Genomic DNA, 23,148 nt, shown 5'->3' on the forward strand with positions numbered 1-23,148 from the left:
ATAAAGTCCCACATGACCATTCATACTGCACTAAAGTAACTAAGTGATAGATAAACATTGAAATGTTTTTTTCTCTTTTTTAATAGTTTGTCCACAATAAAAATAAGAACATTTTCTATGAATTAACAAAAACCTCCAGCTACCAGAACTTTTTCTGTAATTTTATTAATCTACTTCAGGGATATTTCCTCAATGTAGTAAAGCAGCATTTCTCTATTAGGTAGAAAAAACTCGGACGTACTGTTAAAATTGCACCTCAGTGTAAAATGAATTTGACAACCCTGATCTAATGTGATGAAATGAATAACTGATGGCAACTGATGCGGACAAGGTTAAAAATCAGTGCAACCTGCGGAGAAACAGAGTCTTAGAAACCCGAGCTGTTAATTCTCGTTACATATTTTCACTGAATTTTTTAAAGGCCAAACCAGATTTGAACAGATTTTCCCACAGATTTTTATGTCCCTAGACATCCATGGCTGTTATAATTTTTGCAGCACGAGGACACTTTCAAGAAGAATACGTTCGCTTGTGATTTTGACAGCTCAAAGTACGCCAAGAATAAAAAGTGTGGGTTTAAAATAAATAAATAAATAAATAAAATTAAAAATGGGGAGAAACCACAAGTGAGCTGCAGGATTTGGACTCAGCTGTTTTTTATTATTGATATTTTCCCCAGAAAAAAAAACAACAGATGTTTAACAGTTTTATTTTTGCAGACTATGAGAGAAAGTCATATTTATACATTCACACAGCTGTTCAACATGAATATGAGGAAAGTGTTTATTATGTGCCGTGACAGCCGCCATATTTTCATTAGCCGTTTGAACAGGAAGTTTGACTCAGACAGTGCACATCAAAGTGGCACATCAGCTGTTTATGATCATAACAGAAACAACATCTGAGTATTTGTCTCCTCCTCCTGCCTCAAGTGGTTGATTAGCATGCCAGACCCCATTCCCCTCTGCCAGGCCAGCTTTACAGAGAGAGTGGCCCATGTCATTCCCCTCACACTGTGAGCCCTCTTCCCAGCTGCCCTGCAGCCCTTGGCAACCTCCTCGCTCGCAGGCTCGGCTCCTCATATGTGTCTGAAAATCTGCCTCAGCCAATTCCCCTCCCTGCTGGACATATGCACCCTTTAAGAAGTAGCACAATGTGACCGTGAAGTCTCTTTCCCTCGTTTGTTTCTCTGGCTCTCTTCCTTTCCCCAAACTGTTGATTTGTTATGGTGCCAGTGGCCAGCTGTGCAACAGAGAAATTGTGCCCAGTGGTGGTTGTCAAGAGGAGTAAATTTATGCAAGTCTTGCACCTTTGTTCTTCACTTTGCAGTGTTCCTTTTATGCCGTCCTTATCTCACAGCTTATTCGTGCTCTATGAAAGCTGAGTGGCCCATTAAAACCCAAATCTTCTTTGCAGTGCAGCTCAAATGCATTGTGCGTGTGCAAAACAATGTATGCAGAGATTATTTTATCTTATTTTTAAATGATATTATCCTTCTTATAATTATAAGTTGTCCAGATGTGATCTACATCTTTGTGCATATTCCTTCATTATGAAGAATGTGGCATGCAATTTTCTATAACTGCAACTGCATTTGAAGAATACTTCTATATTAGGAAGGCGTCACTGAGCATGCTCATGGATGTACCGCCTGCTTATGAGGTGGAAACAAAATTGTGTTAAACAAAATCTTGTTTTATGTTGTGTATGTTTGATAGTGGAGCTGTATATGATAGACTGCGGCTGCACAGACAGCACTTAGGGGGAATTCATCGGTGGCTTCGGTCTTTTCATGGGATTTGCTGCTAATCATGAAAAAAGATAAAACTAATGCCAGCCTTATCCTCTAATCTTGTGTGTGAGGGAGATGGAGAGAGTTGTTTCTGTACTAATGCGCATACTGTATGCGAGTTACAGTATGTTTGCACTCTCATTTCCGCACTCCTAGGCCGTTAATGCACTTAAATCCCTCTACTCTTCTCTTAAAGTTTCCCTGGATTTGCATATATCCAATTAAACCTCTGAACAGCAGCGGCATTAGTGGATGTATGAGGAGCAGACTCGCATACAGCTCTGCACTCAGTCACTGTAATACATCTGCTCTCACATTAATGCATGTCAGCATTACACTATGAGAGCCCATACAGGCCGTAATTCATACTGAAACTCCTGCAGTGAAATCTAAGAGACGTACTCATGCAAAGTACCGGTGAGTGAAACCACACGAAGCAGCGTGCAAATCTGTGGCTCAGTATGTGTGTATGTAGTGGCTATTATATAGAGTAAAAATTAATGTCACGGTTTTAAGTCATGCTAGGAGCACGGTCCTGTGACAGCAGTGTTGTTTAATTGACTAGTTGCGCACCACGTTTACCTCAGAGTGAAATATTTTGATTGTTGGCCTTTTTCGTGGAATTTGATACTCATTTTCATGCTCTAGCGCATGTTCACTATTCACTAGATAAAAGATGGAAAATGGTAAATGGCCTGTATTTATATAGCGCTTTACTAGTCCCTAAGGACCCCAAAGCACTTTACACATCCAGTCATCCACCCATTCACACACTGGTGATGACAAGCTACATTGTAGCCACAGCCACCCTGGGGCGCACTGACAGAGGCGAGGCTGCCGGACACTGGCGCCACCGGGCCCTCTGACCACCACCAGTAGGCAACGGGTGAAGTGTCTTGCCCAAGAACACAACGACCGAGACTGTCTGAGCCGGGACTCGAACCGGCAACCTTCCGATTACAAGGCGAACTCCCAACTCTTGAGCCACAATCGATGGAGTGAGCCACCGTTTCAGGCGAGCCTCGAGCTGTTGTGTTTTGTATTTTGGCTGTCACCATGTTGAAACCAGGCGTGACGCTAAATCTAACTGAGACCTTTAAAGAATCTGTACACGCACACAGTTGAAACTGTACACCCATTTTTACCATGATGTAGTCAGATTTTTGATACTAAAGGGGATTATAATGTACAAAATGAGGTGGAAACTAGGATCTAAGTCCATAAACTCATCAGAAAAGCTTTTTCTAAGGTCATAGATCAAAGGAGCCAAGAGCTTGTACTCCATATAATTGAACTATTGTTCGCAACCTGCTGGCCGTCAGAAAGAATGCAGGTACAAGACGCTCCAGCGCTGGCTTCCCTTTTCAGACTCAGAAGCTTATGTACAGTTTTAACGTACAGTCAAATAGCTCTGATAGCATGACTGTAAATTTTTAGTTATTTTTGGTTATGATAGTTTACGCCATTAATGTGCACTGTAGAAATATTTAGTAGAAATCTCAGTTTTACCTCTTAACAGTGCTGATCTTAGAACAGCTATTAAGTTTTGAGTTGCAGTGCAGATTTTTCTTAATAATTATTTGAGTCTTCAGATTAAAAATAAATAAATTTTAGAAACACAATACAGTAGAAATACAATATTAAAAAAATATACACTTCATGACCACATAGATTCAAATAAGAATGATACAAAATTCAGTGTTATGGAGAAATGTTGAGGAAAACGTCCCATACATTTATATGGAGTTTGTTCGTTTTACAGTATTCTAATCTACTTAATGTCTTAAGTCTAACAAATAGTGTAGATTCACAGCTCAGGAAGTGACTCGTTTAACTTCAGTTAAGTTCCCTTGTGTTTACCTCCAAAAGTTTAATCTGTTCATCTGGACGTATTGTTTTTTTGTGGGAGAAACGTTTCGTCACTCATCCAAGTGACTTCTTCAGTCTCCCAGAATGCATCAGAATGCATCAAGACGTTCCTTTGTGTTCTTTAGTTCCACTACAGTCTGTAAAGGTCCACTTTTGGGAATGTTGACATCAGTCGAGGCTTTTGATCACACCTTGAAATGTTCCTTAAATAAACAGTCACATCTGCTTCTAATTATGATGATATACAAAGTCTGAAATGCTCTACTTTTTATTTTGATTACACCTAACGCTATAATAATGGTCCACTCTTGCTAAAGCAAGAATGTACTGTATGTATGTGTACGGAGATGCCTCAGGAAGAAACTGAGGTCATTAGTTTCTCATATACATATGATCTTATACATACAGCCCCATAGAAATGCATTAATGTTTAGATTTATGGCACCAGAGAAAAATGCAGAGAAACATTTGGTTTTTTTTTCTTTCTTCTCTTTTCTTTTTCTTTTTTTTTTTTTAAATTACTTGAATTTCCATCTAAGCCACACTGAAGGTCAGACATGAACTAACAGATTGTGTTCATGTCTTTACTGAACACACTATGACTCATAGTGCAGGGAAAAATTTCCATTCATTTCAGTTTATTTATATAGCGCCAAATGACGAGAACAACAGTTGTCTCAAGGAACTTTATATTGTTATGTAAAGCAATGATGCAGAGAAATGAGGAGAAATCCATGCAGTAGAACCTCACTACACTCGAACATTTCCTGTAGCCGTTTAAGAAACATGAAGATGAATTTTGGTTCATTCCTTGTCCAAAAGTCCAAGCAATCACTTTTAAAAAAGGGTCAACATGGTCAGATACCTGCACTGGTAGGAAGTGATGAAATGAAGTCTGACACCGAATAGACACGCAGCTCAAAGAAACCAGCATCGCAGGCAGACGAGTTGCTACGGATCTTCATGAGTGAACCTGTGAACAAGCTTTATGTTGTTATTGTCATTGTGTGTTAGTCATGTTTACAGACATCATCCTCAGCTCTCTCTTGGTTTTCATGAATCTGTGAAATGCCTCACAATCTATTTAGTATCTGAAAAGTTTACTTTATTGTACATTTGTTGCCTGATTATGGTTTTGGTGGATTCTATCCACCGGGCTGCATACTTCAATTGAAGGAGTATAGAGTGAAAACACAGCTTTAGTGAAACAGCCTTTTGTTTGTGTAAGCACCGACTTGCTTGGGTGTGTATCATCGACTGATGAAACTGCAGTTTAAGTATCGCTGGCTGACCCTCTCCTGCTCATTATTCCCGTCCACTGTTGAGGAACCAGCTGCCACGCTGGTTTCCACAAGGCTGCCATGCTGACTAAATATGTTCTCTGTCCAAAGAAAGATCGATGGCTCTTGTTATGCAGGTATTTGTGTGTATGTGTATGCTGCGTTGTGCGTTATTTGCTTCTGAGCCAGGTAGTAAAAGAATGGTGAAATGTAAGGTCATGGATTTGACTCCAACTGCTAACAATTTTATTTTTCTCAAAGAAATGCTTAAAACTTGTTTCACCAGACCGGTGGGTTTTCTTTTAGTGCCATTTTAATCACACATGATCTTTAGAAATAGATTTTCATTGCTTTTGTTCACTTTGATGACAGGCATCATGTAGGAAGAAAGAGCTTTGAGATGCTTATTATTGTTCAAATCTTAAAGATTGCATTTTGTGTGTTTGCCATTGACCTTAGGTGGGCTTTCAATTAAAGGATTTTTATTCATTGGTCTTCACATACACATGCATTTCACTACTTCTGAGAAAATGTTTTGTGTTTAGTGCCGTCATATTGAGTTGTACAGAAGTAATTTATTGACTGACTGACAGGGGCGACTGCTTGCTCTGGTGTTTCTGATTTTCTTTTGATGGCACATAAAAGGCTAGTGCGTTTCTAACCTGCATCTATGTTCTTTTCATCTGTTGAGATTGCATTTGGAGCCAGAAGGCGCATACCAGTATGAAGACCAGAGAAATGATTGTGCCAGGAAAGAGTTCATCTTGGCGAACCACAGCAAAGGGAATCATGTATAAAACATAAACTGTCCTGCATCAACAACAGTTCTCTGGAAGTGATGATTATGCTGGAGCTTATCCCAGCTGCCATAGGGCGGTCAGACAGACAACCATTCACACCTCTGGGCCATTTTAGAATGACCTGTTAACTTAACCCCACTAACTGCATGTCTTTGGGAGTCTGAGTACCCGGAGAGAACCCACACAGACACGGGGAGAACATACATGAATGAATATTTTACTTACTTACTGAAAGGGAGACAGGCGCCCCCTTTAACAACGATCCTCAAAGGATGACTAAATGTCACCATTGCATCACAGAGCTATTTAACCAAATAATGACTTAATTTTCTTTTAACATTTATCTGTTGCAAAATAGCTAAAGGAGCTAGTTGAGGTTGTTCGCGCTTCTGATTAGGATGCCTCCTCCACTACCAGGTCACTCCCATGAGCTTCCACCTCCAGCTTGGCCTCCTGTCTTCCTGTTAGTGCCACCGTCTCCAAATCATACATAATAGCAGGTCTCAGTATTCTCTTGTAAACCTTCTTGCTGCTGCCCACCCTCTACCCTGTTGAACCCCAGATATTTAAACTTATCCACCTTCACTACACCTACTCCTTGCACCTTCACCTTCATCACCACCTGCCTCCTTGTCCTTTACACAGACGTGTTCTGTCTTGCTTCTACTGACTTACATTGGATTCAGATCAATTAGATCTAAGTGCAGATCCCATTTCTGTTACATTTGACACACTAAACCTTTTAACAGTCTTTATGATGGAAGGTCCTTTTTTATCTTGATAAAAATCAGGATAAACCAGAGGTACTTAACTTTTTCTTTTTTACACTTATAGATCATGACTGAACGAACTTAAAATACAATCTAAGAACTACATAAAAAAACTAAGTGCTTTTTGATTTGCTTTACACATAAGTTTAAGATTGCTGTAACATTAAGAAGTATGCTACAACTTACACACACCGAATTAACCCTAAATATCACTTGAACTTTGGAATAAAGCAACAAAAACACAGTGGGGTCTGCCGGACATTCCCTTCTTTGTTTGATGCAGTCACCTACCAAAGGTGCAGTCACTCAGGCCCCATTGTGAAATCCGAATAGTTAAAGGATTTAGCTAATCAATCTCACAGTGCAATTTCCTCCATCCTGGCTACAGCCCAATGGGGTTTCAAGGCAGCCTGTATAGGTCAAGGTCATGGACCTATGGGACGTGTTCAGGAAGTAGCAGCACACAGCGCAGCCTGTAATGAATATCATGGGCGTCAGAGTAAACACAACACCACCAGTCGCAGCTTAAATCACACTCTTTCTAGAATATTTTGCACTCTTGGTGTCTGAATGCAGAGCTGTTTGCTTTGCACTATGTGGAAAATAACTGGAGTTTAGACTGTGTGAATGAATACACAATGACAGCCTCGGAGAAAAAAAAGAATGGAGACAATTACTGGTGACTGGGTAATTGATATTTGCATACAAACACACACTAACAACATTATTATCATTATTATGTCTAAGCTATTAGATATTAGTTGAGATACACTGTAGGCATAGATGTTCCTAACAGTGAATAATGTGGCCATTCAGAGGTGGAAAAAGACAGAACAACGGCTGCATGTCAGACCTGGGAAAGAACATTAATCCTGCAAGAGTTTAAAACACACCACACACATTTCCATTTATTTTCCTTAATCACCGATCAGCCCTCCTGTCAAGTGGTCAGAGTCAGGTTCTGAGAAAATAGTCAGTCAGTGAGATCTTAAGCACAATACGTCTTTCTAAGCCACAGGCTGTGAAGACAGAAGTGAACCAAAGTGAATCTGAAACATGTCAATTAAACATGAAGCAATATTCCCACAGAGGTCTGGTGTACTCTAGGTTCCTTTTCCCCACACACTGTCAATATCTCAAAAGAGGTGAAATTATGAGAAGTGAAGTCCTGTCCTCCACTTTTTAAACAAGATGTCCCACTTTGGTCTCTGTATGTATGTGGCCACCTGTGAGTTCAAGAGTCTTGTATCAAAAGCAAAGAGCCAGAGGAGAAAGAAAACCCCAAATCGCAAATCTATTTATTGAGACAAATTCAGAGCAGAAAGGGAAATATTTGGTTAGCTCGGCGGTAAACGGTCAGCAGTGCTGGGGCAGTTCGCAGTTGAAGTCGGGGGGAAACAGCCGGCTCTTTGTTTGTGGACAGAATGGTGCACTCCGTGGGGTCACTGCAGGAGGCCCAACATCACAGACACAAGGACATACAAACGATTGCCTACACATACATTCACACAGACACACACAGACACATATGCACAAACCATAACATTTCTCTGCTTCTATGAATGTTTTATTAACCATGTGAATGGGTCACAGAGGTATACCCTGTAGCATAACTACAGTCTCCATAGTCACACACATACATTACACACTCATGCTGACTCTCACTCTCATTTACATGTACTAAGCAAAGTAGATGACATTCCTCGCCTTTCGTAGCTCCCCAAGATGTGCCTTCTTCTGCCACTAGACTTCTTCACCTCATTGGAAGAAGGTTTTGTTTGCAGTGACCAAAATACAGTATATTTCCGGAAATAATCACAACCCTGGATAATCTGTAAATGTTTCTGTATGTATTAATGCATCTATAAGGCTGGCCAATAAAGCTGATACTAATAATTCATTCATATATTAATTCCAGTAAGCTATGCAATTGCAAATGTATAAAAGTTGGCACTGATTAGTCTAAATTCAGTACACAACTAGACGCTAAATATAGTTATATGCCCCATTACAACCCTTGCTTTCCTTGCAGGGGCAGTTTGAGAGTTTGGGGTTTTGCCTGGGCTTAATTGCTGATTGTCTACACCTGATGAGAGGCGGATAAAAGCCAAAGATCAGCTTGGAGGGGAGGCGCCTCTTCACGCCAGATCTCGCCACGCTCTCTTGGCTGTCATTTTTAGATGAGATCATTAAGTAATTTAAAATATAACCAATGTTTTTACAAAGTCTGGTGTTTGTCTCCACTTTACATTGTGGCTTTTGAGCCGGCTTGAAACATAAATGGGGGCTCGTCCGGGATATTTTGGACTCTTTTAGCAAGCCTAAACATCAGAGGATTTTTTTTTTTGTTTGGTTCTTTTTTGGTTTTTCTTCTTTTGTTTTTTTTGTTAAGGTATTTACTGTGACTGAGCAAACTCTCTTTAGTGCGTTTTAGCTGGGTTGTTGTGCTGCCCTTCCATCGAAGCACATTGTTATTTTGCTTTGCTGTAATTTGTTACAGTTTAGTGTGTTTGGTGGCAGTCCATGGCAGTAAGTGAGTGGCGTTTAGCCACACTTGTTGTGATCACTTTGTGCTCCAGTTGGTCTTTTTTGGTCACAGATGGATGGATGGATAACAAGGTTAGCATGGTGGACATTTCATATTTGATGATTTAATGTCAATGGCTTCTGTAGTAGTGCAATGTATAAGGCACAACAGCAGAGCAACTCCTCAGGTGACTGAGAATGTCAGTGAAGGACATACACTATATTGTCAAAACAGATTGAATTAAAGAAAAAAAAAATAAGACTAGTTTGTTTCCTTTATTGAAGTTTGTGGCTGTAGTAACTTGTCATTTCATCCCTTTAGACTGAATCATTAATAAATTAATGTCAAGATATAACAAAATAATGAATTATGATCAGTTCATCCTTAAGTCAAAGAGAACATTTGGTCCAAGTGTGAAGAAATTCACCAGAGGTTCATGGGATATTGTGTTCATTAGAATAGGAGATATGGGCTAACATACAACCTGAAAATATAATAACACAGGCACGAAATTTAAAAGAAAATAAAAACTTATATGGATAGATACTGAAGCGTTTAAACAAAATTGTTGAATATATTTCTGAAATGTTTTCTTTAAAACATTCAAATGGAGAATATCAATACCATGTCAAGCCTAAAAACATGCAACACACAAATATTAGCCATAAACTAACCATTCTTTATTAATTTTAGTGTAAGACATGACATTTAACCCGCCCATCAAAAATATATAAACATCACTTTGTGGGGTTTTTTGAGAAACCAAAACATCAGTACTAGAGGATGACTAGCATATAGTTGATCCCTAACAAATTCCCCATGCTGATGCACAAACATCCATTAGACCCCCAGTGTTATTCTCTGGAACCAGAAACTCTCACCCAACATGCAAAGGTGCTAAACTAGGAGCACTTCCAGATACACCATCAGTCCATGCACCACACACAGACTCAGACACACACAAGCATGTTAATTCCTCACACTCTTCCATTCCCCCACAGAGAGTAGAGCACAAGTTCTGTTTGGTTTGGACGGCCCTACGAGTGGACCTCCATGTTGAACAAACTATAACACACCGTGGCCCTGTAACACAGCCTGAGTGGGGCTTCACAGTTCAGTGCTGCTGCAGAGATCAGTAGACAGTAACAACTTTCGCTCCAGACCTGGATTATAAAACTAGTCTAGTCTAGTAGCTTTGAATCAGTGCATCTACGAATTTTTTTACAAAAGTTTTGACAAAAATCCAGATTATACATAAAGTATTTGGCAGAAAAAGAAAAAGAAAAGAAAAAAAAAAAAAAGTAAAAAAAAAAAAGAGAAAAAGAAAGAAAAAAAGAAAAGAAAAAAAAGAAGAAAAAAAGATGCCTCCTAAAGGCTTTCAAAGATTTTTTTTTTTTTTTTTTTTGGCATGTCCCACTGGGAGGATGCCCCAGAGCGATCCCAGGACACACTGTCTGGGGAACAACTTGGTGATTGGATGGATGACTGAAAGAGGTGGCAAGGGTGAGAGAAATCTGTGATTCTGTGCTTCTTCCCCGCAATCTGAATAGATGGATTAGTGCTGCAGGACTGAGCATTAAAATGTCTGTGTATAAAATAGACAAGTTTTTGTCTCATTATGCTTTGTTCTCAAATATATCTGTCAAAAGTAATCATGAAAAATCTGCTCTCACTGGACTGTAACAAATATAAAGCTGAACAGGATTATTGATGAATTCAAGAGACAAATGTGTCAAAACTTGATCTGATTACATTTGTAAGGTGAATGGTTAGTTTTATTCTATTGTACCATTTCATTTTAAAAGATATATATTTAGATTTGTGTGTGTGTGTGTGTGTGTGTGTGTGTGTGTGTGTGTGTGTGTGTGTGTGTGTGTGTGTGTGTGTCTAGTCTGGGATGAATATAGAATGCATACCCGAGTATCTTATACCAGAGTTTATTCTCTCAGCAAACTGCCTTCAGATGGTTTCATGTCACATTATCCTGACAGGCAGTGAGATCTCTTTAGTATACAGATGATTTTACAAATCTTCACATCCAATTACACTGTCTTTTTTTTCTTCCGCGCTGTTTTGTACTGTGGCGTCGGTCTTCAGAACTGCCGAAGTTTGACGAAATGGATCTTTCCTTTTGTAATGAAAATAGGCGCGCTTAATTGCTTTTTTTCTCGAACAAAGTGCAACCTTGATCCCAGCTGAAAGCCGGGTGCTCTGAAGTTAGATAGCACTTTGTGATAGCAGACACCAAATTTACATCTTCTGTCTTTCCTTTTCCAAAAGGCTCTTTTGTAATTGCCATTCTCCGATTTTATTTAAGCCTGATTTTTGTGTTTTATTTATTTATTTATATTCAGGCAGCAGATTTTTCATATCAAGGCTGATCAAGCTGCAGAATAGCAGAATGACAGGCATCTTAATGTGGTGCAGACATTTAAAAATACAGACAGAAGGTGTGCACGTTAAGGCTGAAGGTAAAAGATCTGAAGCCCCTCATCATCATGAGTATGGCAGATTGCACATGCGTAATGCAACCACCCCTTCATAGGTGTCGAATGAATGTGGTGTTTGCTTTGGGTAATATGTGTGCTTTGGTGTGTGAGCTGGAACAAGCCTGCAGACAAACTGGGTGGCTCCCCACTGCGAGACGTTGCTCCCTGGTAGTGCTAAATTCTTTGTTGTATGCTTGAATAGCTGCGCCGTCTCACCGAGAGCGCTGACATGCTTCACGACGTGATTGGGCTCTTTCATTCACTCTCTCTTCCTCTCACTCATGCACACATCTTTGCCATCTTATAAGCTCGAAGTTTCCTCTGCAGGAATATTACTGGAGCTGCAGTGCTTTCTGGGAGCCGGCTTCTTATTATTTTTTGATTAGTTTAGTTAGCAAGGATACTTTAACACAAAGGAGAATTTCAGAGAACTGAAAGGAAAAAAAATACATCATGGGAAAACATGATGAAAGAAGGCAATATTGGAAAACATCAGCAGAAGAAATGCTGCGGTTAGCTACAGGACAGTGTTGGTGAAATGTCCAAAACTTTGTTATTTGTGCCAACTCTCGTGGGTTTTAATTTGTTTGGCTCAGTGTGATGATGAAAGCCCATCTGACCTGTGTGCAGGTTTTTGGGTGTACCTCCAGGAAGAGGAAGCTGCCCACTGACGGGACCTCTGCCCTTTGACCTCATCTACACAGACTACCATGGTTTGCAGCAAATGAAGCAGCTCATGGGTCTTTCACTGAGGAAGCACAAGTCAGTTCTTTATGCTTTATTTTTCTGTGTCTATCAAAATATTAATTTCTGTTTATTTACCAAGATCTGAGGGCAGGCGGGTGGGGGGGGTCTCCTGTTGGTTAACAGAAATTTAAACACCGATCAAGGAGCCCCGGGTTCACTCCCTACAGTGGGGGAAATAATTATTTGATCCCCTGCTGAAATTGTAAATTTGCTCACTTTCAAAGAAATGAACAGTCTCTAATTTTTATGATAGTTTTCATTCAAGGACAGAGACGGGATATCAATGAAAAATCCAGTGAAAGCTAATTACATAAAAGTTATACACCAACACGGGCAAGACCAAAGACCTGTCAGAGGGTGTCAGGGCTGGAATGAGCTACAAGACCATCAGGAAGAAGCTTGGTGAGAAAATGACAACTAGTGCGATTATTTGGAAATGTGGAAAAAACCCAAAATGATCATCAATCACCCTCGGCCGGGTGTACATACATAATCTTGCTTCTTGTGGTGATGATGATCATTTGAAAGGTGGTGGATAAGCCCAAAACTGGAGGAGCTGTTATTGATCCTAAGGCAGTTGGGACCACAGTCACCAACGTTGGTAACAAACTACGCTGTAATGGACTGAAATCTTACATCATGCACATGGTTCCCCTGCTAAAGAAGGCACATCAACAGGCCCACCTTAAGTTTGGGAGTGAATTAAATGACTTAGACTTGGGAGAAAGTGCTGTGGTCAGATGAAACCAAAATCAAGCTCGCTGGCATCAACTTGATCTGCCGTGAAGAGAAATGCAGAGTATGGCTCAAAGAACACCATCCCCACAATCAAACATGGAGGTGGAAACTGGCTTTGGGGCTGTTTTTCTGCTAAGAGTACAGGATAACTTCACTGTATTGAGAGGCCAAAATAAGATGGAAAAGTTTGGATGAGAACCTCCTCCCATCAGCCACAACACAGAAGACAGAACAATGACCCAACAAAGGAGTGTCTAAAGAAGAAGCACATTAAGGTCGTGGAGTGGTCTAGCCAGTCTCCAGACCTTAATCCATTAGAAAATCTGTGGAGGGAGCTAAAGCTTTGAGTTGCCAAGCAACAGCAAAGAAATCTAAGAGATTTAGAGAGCTTCTGTAAAGAGGAGCGGACCAAAATCCCTCCTGAGATGGTTACAAACCTGGTGAGAAACGTTTTTACCACTGTGCTGGCCAACAAGAGTTTCTTCACCAAGTACTAAGTTATGTTATGTTTGGGGATCAAATACTTATTTAAATTACATGCAAATCAATGTATACCTTTTATGTAATGTTCATTTTTTCTGAATTTTTTGATATTCTGCCTTTCTCCATTAAAATCAAACTGCCATGAAATTAGAGACTGTCCATTTCTTTGTCAGTGACAAACGTACAAATTCAGCAGAGCATCAAAGGACAGTAAATGCAGTTGGCAAAGTTTTTGTCCTTGTCTTCCAGCTTTGCAGTGCTGAAGCAGTCATGGTATACAAGTGAATCCTCAATTTTTAAACCAAACAGGCGATAAAAAAAACAGCTTTCAATGCAAATTGCAAATTTCGTCACAAAATTGATTAATGAAAAAGGAAACAAAAACAAAACACTCAAGCTATAGTCGTATGTAAATGATGACAATCATCTGGGCTTTTTCATCCCATATTTTACTCTGAATGCATAAGAGGACAAGGGTGTTGTATTTATGAAATAAGTGGGTAGCACCCAGACACATTTCACAGCAATGAATGTTGATTCTGCTGCATTTTGAGAATTCTCAAATCAAAAGCCTACGCTGATTCCAGTCAGCATCAGTTCAAGGTCGGCTGATCGACCAATAGTCCTCTCCTGACAAAGTGACAGGCCAATACTTTGATTGCCTCTCCAGCCCTGACACTGATTAGAGATGCAAGCTATTGATAAAACGTCTCCAATTTCATTACATCGAACTGCTTCTTCCACTTCCCAGTGTGAATATTTACACCGAATAAAGTGCTGATGAGTAATTCTCTCCTCTTTAGCTTGTCATTGTTAGCTAAATGTTCTATTTTAGTTTGATCTTAGAGGACAATAATTATTTTGTTTTTCTGTTGATGCAGTCAAAGCGGTGTAATGTTTATCCACTCACTGCTGCTTTGACATTATCAGAGAGAACCTGACGCATTTTCTAGTCAAAGCCCTGCACATGGAAAAAAAAAGCCTCGCCCTAAAATTTATTTCTTCAGATTCTGGCCAGGATGGACCAATACCATATCATGATCCGTTACAGCAGCGTGTCCTGTGGTGGCTGTAAAACAAGTCTATTATTTAAGCTCCTATTGTCTCACCTTGAGGCGTGTGTGATCTCTGCTTATTGGGGGTGATGGCTGGGGACGTGGACATCTATCACTACTGACAGCTTTACAAACCAAGACTCTGACACCCAGACTGTGTTAGAGTACTCAGACTAGCTCCCATAACTCAAAATTAGATTTTTTTTCTTCATGTTTCTCTAGACTCAATCTCACTGTATGCACATGTGCTGTTCTGGCAAAGTACAAAAGGCTAAATGTATTGTTTTTCACTCAGCTAGAGGAGACAAATAAATGCAAGAGACAGCTTTGTTCTAATTCAGGCTAATTGTATCTCTTATTTTGTCCCAGATGCCACATAAGAGTGATTGATACCTTCGGTACAGAGCCTGCCTACAACCACGAGGAGTATGCAACTCTGCATGGCTACAGGACGAACTGGGGTTACTGGAACCTTCATGGCCAGCAGTACATGACCATGTTCCGTATGTGGGCTGCTTATTTCTCTACGATCTTTGTTCTCACTGAGATTGAGAGTCTAAAGTCAACGTCTGCTTGAATTTACAGATGCTTTAAGTTGTTTTGATGCACATATGTGTGTGATATATACACTCATGAACCCTTTATTAGATACACCTGTTCAACTTGTTGTTACTGCAAAATAGTTACTCAACCAATCACATGGCAGTAACTCTACTTGGACTTTTCTTCACAAGCATCTCCAGAGTTTACAGAGAATAAATAGTCCAAAAAAGAGAAAATATCCAGTAGTCCTCCGGGGCAAAATATCTTGTTGATGTTAGAATAGAATGACTAGATTGCTATGGTAATGGTAAATGGCCTGTATTTATATAGCGCTTTACTAGTCCCTAAGGACCCCAAAGCGCTTTACATATCCAGTCATCCACCCATTCACACACACATTCACACACTGGTGATGGCAAGCTACATTGTAGCCACAGCCACCCTGGGGCGCACTGACAGAGGCGAGGCTGCCGGACACTGGCGCCACCGGGCCCTCTGACCACCACCAGTAGGCAACGGGTGAAGTGTCTTGCCCAAGGACACAACGACCGAGACTGTCCGAGCCGGGGCTCGAACCGGCAACCTTCCGATTACAAGGCGAACTCCCAACTCTTGAGCCACAATCGCCCCCCTATTGAGCTAATAGGGAGGCAACAGTAACTTAAGTAACCCCTTGTTACACCCAAGGTATACACAACAGCATCTCTGAATTCACAAATCATCAAACCTTGGACATGGGCCCACATAAGATGCCCCTCCTGTCAGCTAAGAACAGAAAACTGAGGCTACCCTACACAAATCTCTGGGGAATGTTTACAGGATCTTGTTGAATCTGTGCCCTGAAGAATTAATGTAGTTCAGAAAGCAAGTGAGCCGAACCCAGTACTAGCAAGGCGTACCTAATACAGTGTCCAGTGAGTTAATGTTTTAAACTTAAAATGTGAGCACACCGTGAGCTAATAAAGACCTCAGGTTGTCACAGGCGAGCCTTTACAGCAGCAGGCAGGAAACTAATCAGTACAGCTGGGCCTGCACAGATGTGTAATACCTCCTGTGTGGGATGCAGACACACATATACCCACAAAGACCCAAACATAAAGGTGCAAAAACACAAGCACACACACGCACATTCATGACACTTTTTGGTGAAAATTGTAGCAAAAGAAACTTTCTGATGTTTGTCTCCAATTAATTCAGTGACAATGAGCAAAACCGTCTGTAGCCAAAACACTTGCTGTTATCACAAAGTCTTATACCAAAAGTTGTCAGCTTTAATTGAGTTTCTGAAAAATACAGTTTCTTTGCAAATCCCCGCTGCAGCAGACTTCCTTTGTGACTGCTAGCATTCATGCTGATTGACTTCCTGAAAGCGGACAGCTGTGGGGACATTATAGCAGCGGTTTTGTGCAGCTTACTGAAATAATGAAGTTGCACTGTCATCATCGACCGCGCAGATGTGACTCATCAAGTCGCCCGATCAGGAGTTAACAGCATCATACAAGAGAAGCATCCTCAACCCCAGCGAGTGCACCATTTCCTGCGTTTCCCTTTAGTCCACCAGATTAATGTAATAACAAATTGCTGAGAAAAACAATGAGCTTCGCTTCCCCTGAATTCCTGCCACACTCTTTTGTTCTGTACCGTCCACGTGCACAGCACCACAAATCTTCACAGCAGCTGCACTTTGGCTACCTTTTTATTTATTTGTTTGACTCTTGTAATGGACTTGAAACACTGTATTGCCAATTATTTTGTTTGTCCTTGGCAGCCCACACTCCAGACAACTCTTTTATGGGTTTTGTGGCAGAGGAGCTGAATGAGACAGAGAGACTGAATATTCAGAAGAACAAGGTTAAAAACATGGCTGTTGTATATGGCAAAGAAGCCAACATGTGGAAGGTCAGTATATCCAGCACAAGCATCAATACACAAATAGCAAGTGTCTAATCCACAGGAGGAGAAAAAGAATATTACATCTTGATTCATACCATGTAATAATTTTTGTTCCTAAATGTGAAATATATTTTACACTGTATAATGGAGGCACTTCAGATTTGATAAAACTCCAAAATATGATACTTTTTTAGAACCTCTAAATATCGCTTTCCTTTTTCTGTCAAACGCCCACTAGGTTTTACATTTCCTGCAAACAATTTCCTCCTCCAGGAATCAGGCCTGAAGTGTGATGCTGCAGGAACAATAGCTTTTGTTTAGAGTAAATTTTCCATCCGAGCTGCTGCCAAGGCTGCTCCTTCTCTCTGTAACTTTGAAGCGTGTTGCAGCCTCCCTCAAGGTTTGTTTTACTTGAGTCTGGTTGCAGCTTTTGTACCTACACTGCCATGGCGCTCCCTGTTTTCTCAGAACAACTTGAGTTGCAGTGTAAGATTTGTGAAACAGAAAGATTGCTGTGTAGGAACCAGTAGTATTGGAATCTCCCCAGACAGAGAAAACCCCCTCATTGAGAACAGCCTCTTCTTCCAACTCAATTTTGAGGTTCACTTTAGAGAGTTGGACTTCTAAAGGTTCTATGAGAAGAAGCTTGACTAATGCTTTGCTATTCTTTTTGCTCCATACTGGCCTCCCTCGTTTCACTTCTCCCCTGCTTGCTTGTGGTGTCGCTCTGTGCTGTTCTGTCATTTCATGATGCATCTTTGATGGCTCCACACAGCTTCAAGTAAGTAGACCTCTTTTTTTACTTAACTCGATGCCAAATTTAAATCAAGTCTTCTTCCTAGAATTTATGTTGCCAAAAGTTGCTGTAAAAGAGCCATTTCTGCAGAAATCACTTCAAAATGAACAACGCCAGTAAATAGTGCTGTGCAAAAGTCTTGAACCAGCCTGCTTTTCTTTCGAATTTGCTAAGAGAATAGGAAAGAGCTACAGTGCCTTATTGAAACAGGCAACCATACATAGCAGTACAGTATATAAGGCAAAGTCAATATTTTGTATGACTGCCTTTATTCTTCAACACAGTCTGAGCTCTTTTTGGCAGTCTTCACGAATAGTTCTCCAGGCTTCCTGAAGGACATTCAAAGCTCTTCTTTGGATCTCGGCTGCTTTTTGTTCTGTTCTCTGTCATCATGGCCCAGGCTCTAGGGAAGCCAATCCATGACTGATAGTCCATTGTTTGTTTTTCTCTTCAGGTGTGCTCTTACTGCATGATGGATCATGTCTGTTTTAATAATTGCATCAGTTTCAATCAGATCCTTACTGGCTGACATGCAGGCCAAAACCATGACAGAAGCTCCCCTGTGTTTTATAGATGGCTGTGGACGCTCACTGCTGTACCTCCTGACCACATCCTTATATACTGATTATTTTCAGTCCAGTTCTTGTGTAATTTGACTTGCCTCAGTCCTTTCACCCTTCCACTGAGACCATTTCTGATGAGGCTTCAGTGAACAGTAAATGAATCAACAGATGTCTGTGTGTCTCAGATCCTGCGTCAGGTCTCTGCTGGAGAAAGGACATGACTTTCAAATACTCTTCTTAGTTTTATTTAGCCTGCAATGTCTTCTTTTGTCCTCTACTTGTCAAGTTTCATCAGATTTCTTTTAAGGACACTTTGCACACCATGTTGAGTTTTGCCTGGTTTGGAAATCACCCTGTTATCACTGCATTTTTTTTAAAAATTCAATTAAAGAAATGGGAACAAACTATGTGTTCATACAACAGGCCACCAGTAACAAAAGATATGATTTAAAATTGGTTGTTTGCCAAGTTGTCTATTATTTTTAAGCACAACATGGGTTCATCTCTTGATTTAAGTGCATTTTTTATGTTTCAGTGATTCAGAGATCATTGTTAATTTGCTTAAATACAAAATATTGTTCTGAAAATGATCAGCTACAAGGACTGGACTGAAAATAAATTACAAGGCAGCCAATGTCCAAAGAAAAACTTTGAAAGACCTTCAGAACTATTGCTCAATAACACAATAGTACAAGAAAATCTGGCGCCTTGAAAGCAAAATATGAAGAAATATTTTGCTACGGACCTTTGTATATTACTCTAATCTCTTCCAATATATTTTAAACATGCAGAGACATGCAATATACCATCCTATGAAATTCATCAATTCATGAAGTTTTGTCAGTTGACTTTATTTTTAATCGGGACAGCCGGCTACAGTTTGAACTCACAAGTCGCCCACAGCTGCAGTTGTGAGTGAGAGATTAAACCGCAAACCTTTTCATCTTTCAAGTCTGCAGGCTTTGATTTTTTTGATGGTTATTATTATCACTTTCTGTAAAAGGAACTGTTTTCATCACCTCATTGCTTTAAAAGAAAAAAAGGAAAGAAAGAAAGCCTGCAATGAATAATGAGCAGTAACACTTAGTTGACATTTATAAATGATTTATGCCTCAAAGACATAGCTTTAGTAAATTATTCATAACATTCCCTCAGAAAAAAACTTTTTAAGATAAACCAATTTAGTTTTTCTCAATAAAACTATTCAAGCAAATTATCCCCACGGGGAAACGCAGAGGATACAGTACGCCCTACTTTCAGTCTTTCATGTTCCTTCAAAATTCCACAGGTACAGAGTGATTTTTAGTTGCCAAGGTGATGGTGTTACTACTAGTATGGAGAGACTTGGCTCATTAGTCTGCTTTTAGCAGCCTCATTTCCATCAACCAGTACTTGTGCTCAGGTTGGGGTGATACTCTAGACTCTGTAACACATCTAGGTTTCCAAGCTGCTGTGTGTGTAATTGTAAGGTCATATTTGAGTGATTTAAGGTGTGCAAAGTATTTAGGCATAACACCTTAGCAGAGGATGTATGTACTGAACATTTAAACAAAAAAACAACAACAACAAAAAAACCCCACAATTATACAAAGTTTCTAAATACTCAAAATGGTTACAGGTAATCTTATAACCAGCTGCAACGTGTGCCGATAACAAGGCTTAGTTAAAACTCAATAAAATGGATTTGAAGTACTGTGGGGAAAAAACCGCTTATTTAAATGCAAATGCAGTTCACCCACCTTTTTTTAGTGTTTGCACAGTCAAATTCATAATTCATACATTCATTTTTCATTTCTTGTCTTTAAGCGCTTCATTTTGCTTCCCTCTTGTTTGTGTTCAAGGGTAAGGAAAAATTTCTGGCAATCCTGCACCGCCACATGGAGATCCACGGGACTGTGTACTACGAGGCACAGCGTCCCCCAGAGGTGCCCGCCTTCGTCAAGAATCACGGCCTGCTGCCTCAGCAGGAACTTCAGCAGCTCCTCAGAAAGGCCAAGGTGCGCTTGCAATATCGACACGTCTGAGCTCTGAAAAAGCGTCAATGTTTGCGCACAGTTTCTGTATCCCAGTGGACTGGCGAAAACTTCCTGCTTTTGTAGAGTTGGAAAAGGGATTGATCTGATCAGGGTGTGAGCAGCTCTGTGTAAACACTCACAATCTGCTGATCTTTGTTGTATTCCGCACTAGTTATTCATCGGATTTGGCTTCCCGTACGAAGGTCCCGCTCCTTTGGAGGCAATAGCCAACGGCTGCATCTTCCTGCAGCCAAAGTTTAACCCTCCTCACAGCTCTCTCAATCACGAGTTCTTCAGAGGGAAGCCCACATCGAGGGAGGTAGAAACTCACAATGTTTGACTTTTTAAAAATATACAGAAGACAGTTATGCTGTCTGATCTTAGCCGTGTTTATTGCCGGAAAGATTATTAATATATTCCACTTGTGCCTCCCTCAGGTATCCTCTCAGCATCCCTACGCGGAGCAGTACATTGGCAGACCGCATGTCATCACTATTGACTTCAATAACTCCGAGGAGTTTGATGCAACCATCCGTGAAATCATGAGGATCAATGTGCGTTCATTTTTTTGTGGATGTGTGTGTGTTTGCCATCCAATCTTAACAGCACTCATTCAACAAAATAATGGTCTTCTTATATTGTAGTCCACCATGCTACTCACTGCTGCATACTAGCATACTGAGGTGAAAGTATAATTTACTCTTGCACACTTCACAGTGGGGTTTGACCCGCTTTTGAAGCCCTCTGAGTTTAATAGAGCTCTTAATCATGGCATCCGACGTTACAGCAAAATGCTTAGCTGGCTCCCGCTTTACTCTCCACACTCCTAATTGCTTGAGATATTGAGCGGCTCAGTAGGTAAACTGTGCCCACACCTGAGTTTACGTGGCAGCGTTCCAGAGGCTAGCCCCACCGGCAGTACACATTGTCCACAGCAGATCTTATTAATCAATCGCACTGTGCTCAATCTGTCACCAGAACAACACAGAGCTACTGCCAAGCATCTCGCAGTTCCAAGACTCATGTGTGCCTCTACCTGTCAGGTGTGTTAAGCAGACCTTGTGTTGCCTGCTGATAGAGACAAAATAAAGTACCAGTTTTGGTATTGGTAAATGCTTTAAGTCCTAGGGGGACAAAAAAACAACACTAATCACATAAGATGAGGGAGTTTCAGTTAAAAATTTAAAAGCAGAAAGAGCAGAAGAAAACAGTTTTAGTTTTTTGTTTGCAACACGGTGGCATCATGGTTAGCACTATTACCTCACAGCGAGAAAGTTCTGAGTTCAATTCCACCATCAGGCCGGGGTCTTTCTGTGCAGAGGCGACCTGTCCAGAGTGTACCATGCCTCTCGCTCTGAGACAGCTGGATAGGCTCCAGCGCCCCCCACGACCCTGACAAGGATAAGCGGATGGATTTTGTTTGTTTTGTTGTTGTTGTTTTTTTACCCTCTACATATTTAATAAGACACGGGTTGAAATGGAAGTTAAAAAAAAAATAATCTGTTTACTAACCCATCAAACAAAACACTTTAAGAGAACTCCAAAATGTGTTTCATAACTTTTTTTAAAAGTGTGGTATTTTGGGTAATATACTTGAATCAGTTTTGGAACGCTGATGCGGTTTTCATGTCCTTATAATGCATATGAAGTTAGTGCCAACAGCCAAGCGTGAAGACTGAAAAGCAGCTTGGCTCTGTCACAAAATCTGCCTACTAACACCTCAAAAGTTTACTTATTAAGACATCACATCTTGTTTGTTATTATGCACACAAAAGCCAAAAATTGCTATTTTTCAACAGTGTCGGACTATTCCTTGATAGGAAGCAGTAACATCCCCCACTGGTTGCCTGGCAACAGGTCCCTTTGTTCACATTAGCAAAAAGAAACCTGTTTGAGTCTTTTTGCTAAGCTTAATTAACAACGGGGTGGTAGCTTCATATTTATTATACAAACAGTCGTGTAGGGTTTCTTATTTATAGAATTGTGGATCCAAGATGCCGTCACGCTAGGGAAAAGAGTGGTTGAACAGCTAAAAATATTGAATTTTTGTGCAATAAACTTGCGATCTCGATGCCTTTGAAATTGTTGAGACCACTCGCAGTCAGCTGCCTTCTTCAAACGCTTCTAGACATCAAGACTGTGATAAAACTACAAGGTCAGTGTGCTATCAGTCTGTGATCAGTCTGCAACCGAATGTGGTCAGTTACTTGCAATAATGGCACCATGGTGATTAACTGGGATAAACTGGGAAAAATAAAAAGTCTGTTTCCAGCTATATACACGGAAATTCACATAGAGATAGAGATGCAGATAGAGCGTCATAGATCTAAAACGGATATTCTGAAATTCCTAAACTGAGATAGTTCTTCCAGGATGGCGATTTAACTGGATTAAAACTATAGAGATGCTCAGTAACAACACATTCATATAAGAAAAAAAAAACAGAATACAACCAGCTGACAACCAGTCAAGTCGAGTCGCCTACTGCAAAGCGATGGATCGCAGAGAAGTTGAGCTCATTGGCAAGTATTTGCAAACTTTTGCCTGATAGCAATAGGCATTGGCATATTTGGAGACAGGTTCCCTCCCACCAGATAAGTCATGCAATCACCTTGTGATTGAAAGTGACTCTGACAGCAACTCTCTGGGCCATTCTCAGCCACAAAGAGGTTGCCATCCTATTTTTATTCTTTTGCTGAAGCAGTAAGGGACAGTCACATAGTCTAGGTTTGGTGAGTAGGGAGGTTAAGGAGCGTTGATTGTGTTGGTGTGTCCAAAGCCTCCTGGA

At 40.4% G+C, this 23,148-nt stretch overlaps 1 protein-coding gene across 5 annotated transcripts in view; it reads left to right on the plus strand.

Moving 5' to 3' along the window:
• Positions 1-23,148, plus strand: part of mgat5b (alpha-1,6-mannosylglycoprotein 6-beta-N-acetylglucosaminyltransferase B) — a 77,347-nt gene that overhangs the window by 43,638 nt on the left and 10,561 nt on the right. For 2 of the 5 annotated variants that reach the window (XM_085352243.1, XM_085352242.1), the window contains exons 10-16: positions 12,158-12,289; positions 14,920-15,053; positions 16,862-16,992; positions 19,980-19,988; positions 20,187-20,342; positions 20,533-20,679; positions 20,798-20,914. In XM_085352243.1, the coding sequence (XP_085208369.1) occupies positions 12,158-12,289; positions 14,920-15,053; positions 16,862-16,992; positions 19,980-19,988; positions 20,187-20,342; positions 20,533-20,679; positions 20,798-20,914 (826 nt within the window). Of the gene's footprint in view, positions 1-12,157; positions 12,290-14,919; positions 15,054-16,861; positions 16,993-17,029; positions 17,033-17,761; positions 17,768-19,979; positions 19,989-20,186; positions 20,343-20,532; positions 20,680-20,797; positions 20,915-23,148 lie in introns of all 5 variants that reach the window. The other 3 variants (XM_085352245.1, XM_085352244.1, XM_085352246.1) reach the window with 3 other exon arrangements.

Source organism: Diplotaxodon limnothrissa, linkage group LG4, assembly GCF_057381915.1.
Source record: "Diplotaxodon limnothrissa isolate DT_005_m linkage group LG4, D_limnothrissa_male_GT1.1, whole genome shotgun sequence".
In the NCBI taxonomy this organism is placed as follows: domain Eukaryota; kingdom Metazoa; phylum Chordata; class Actinopteri; order Cichliformes; family Cichlidae; genus Diplotaxodon; species Diplotaxodon limnothrissa.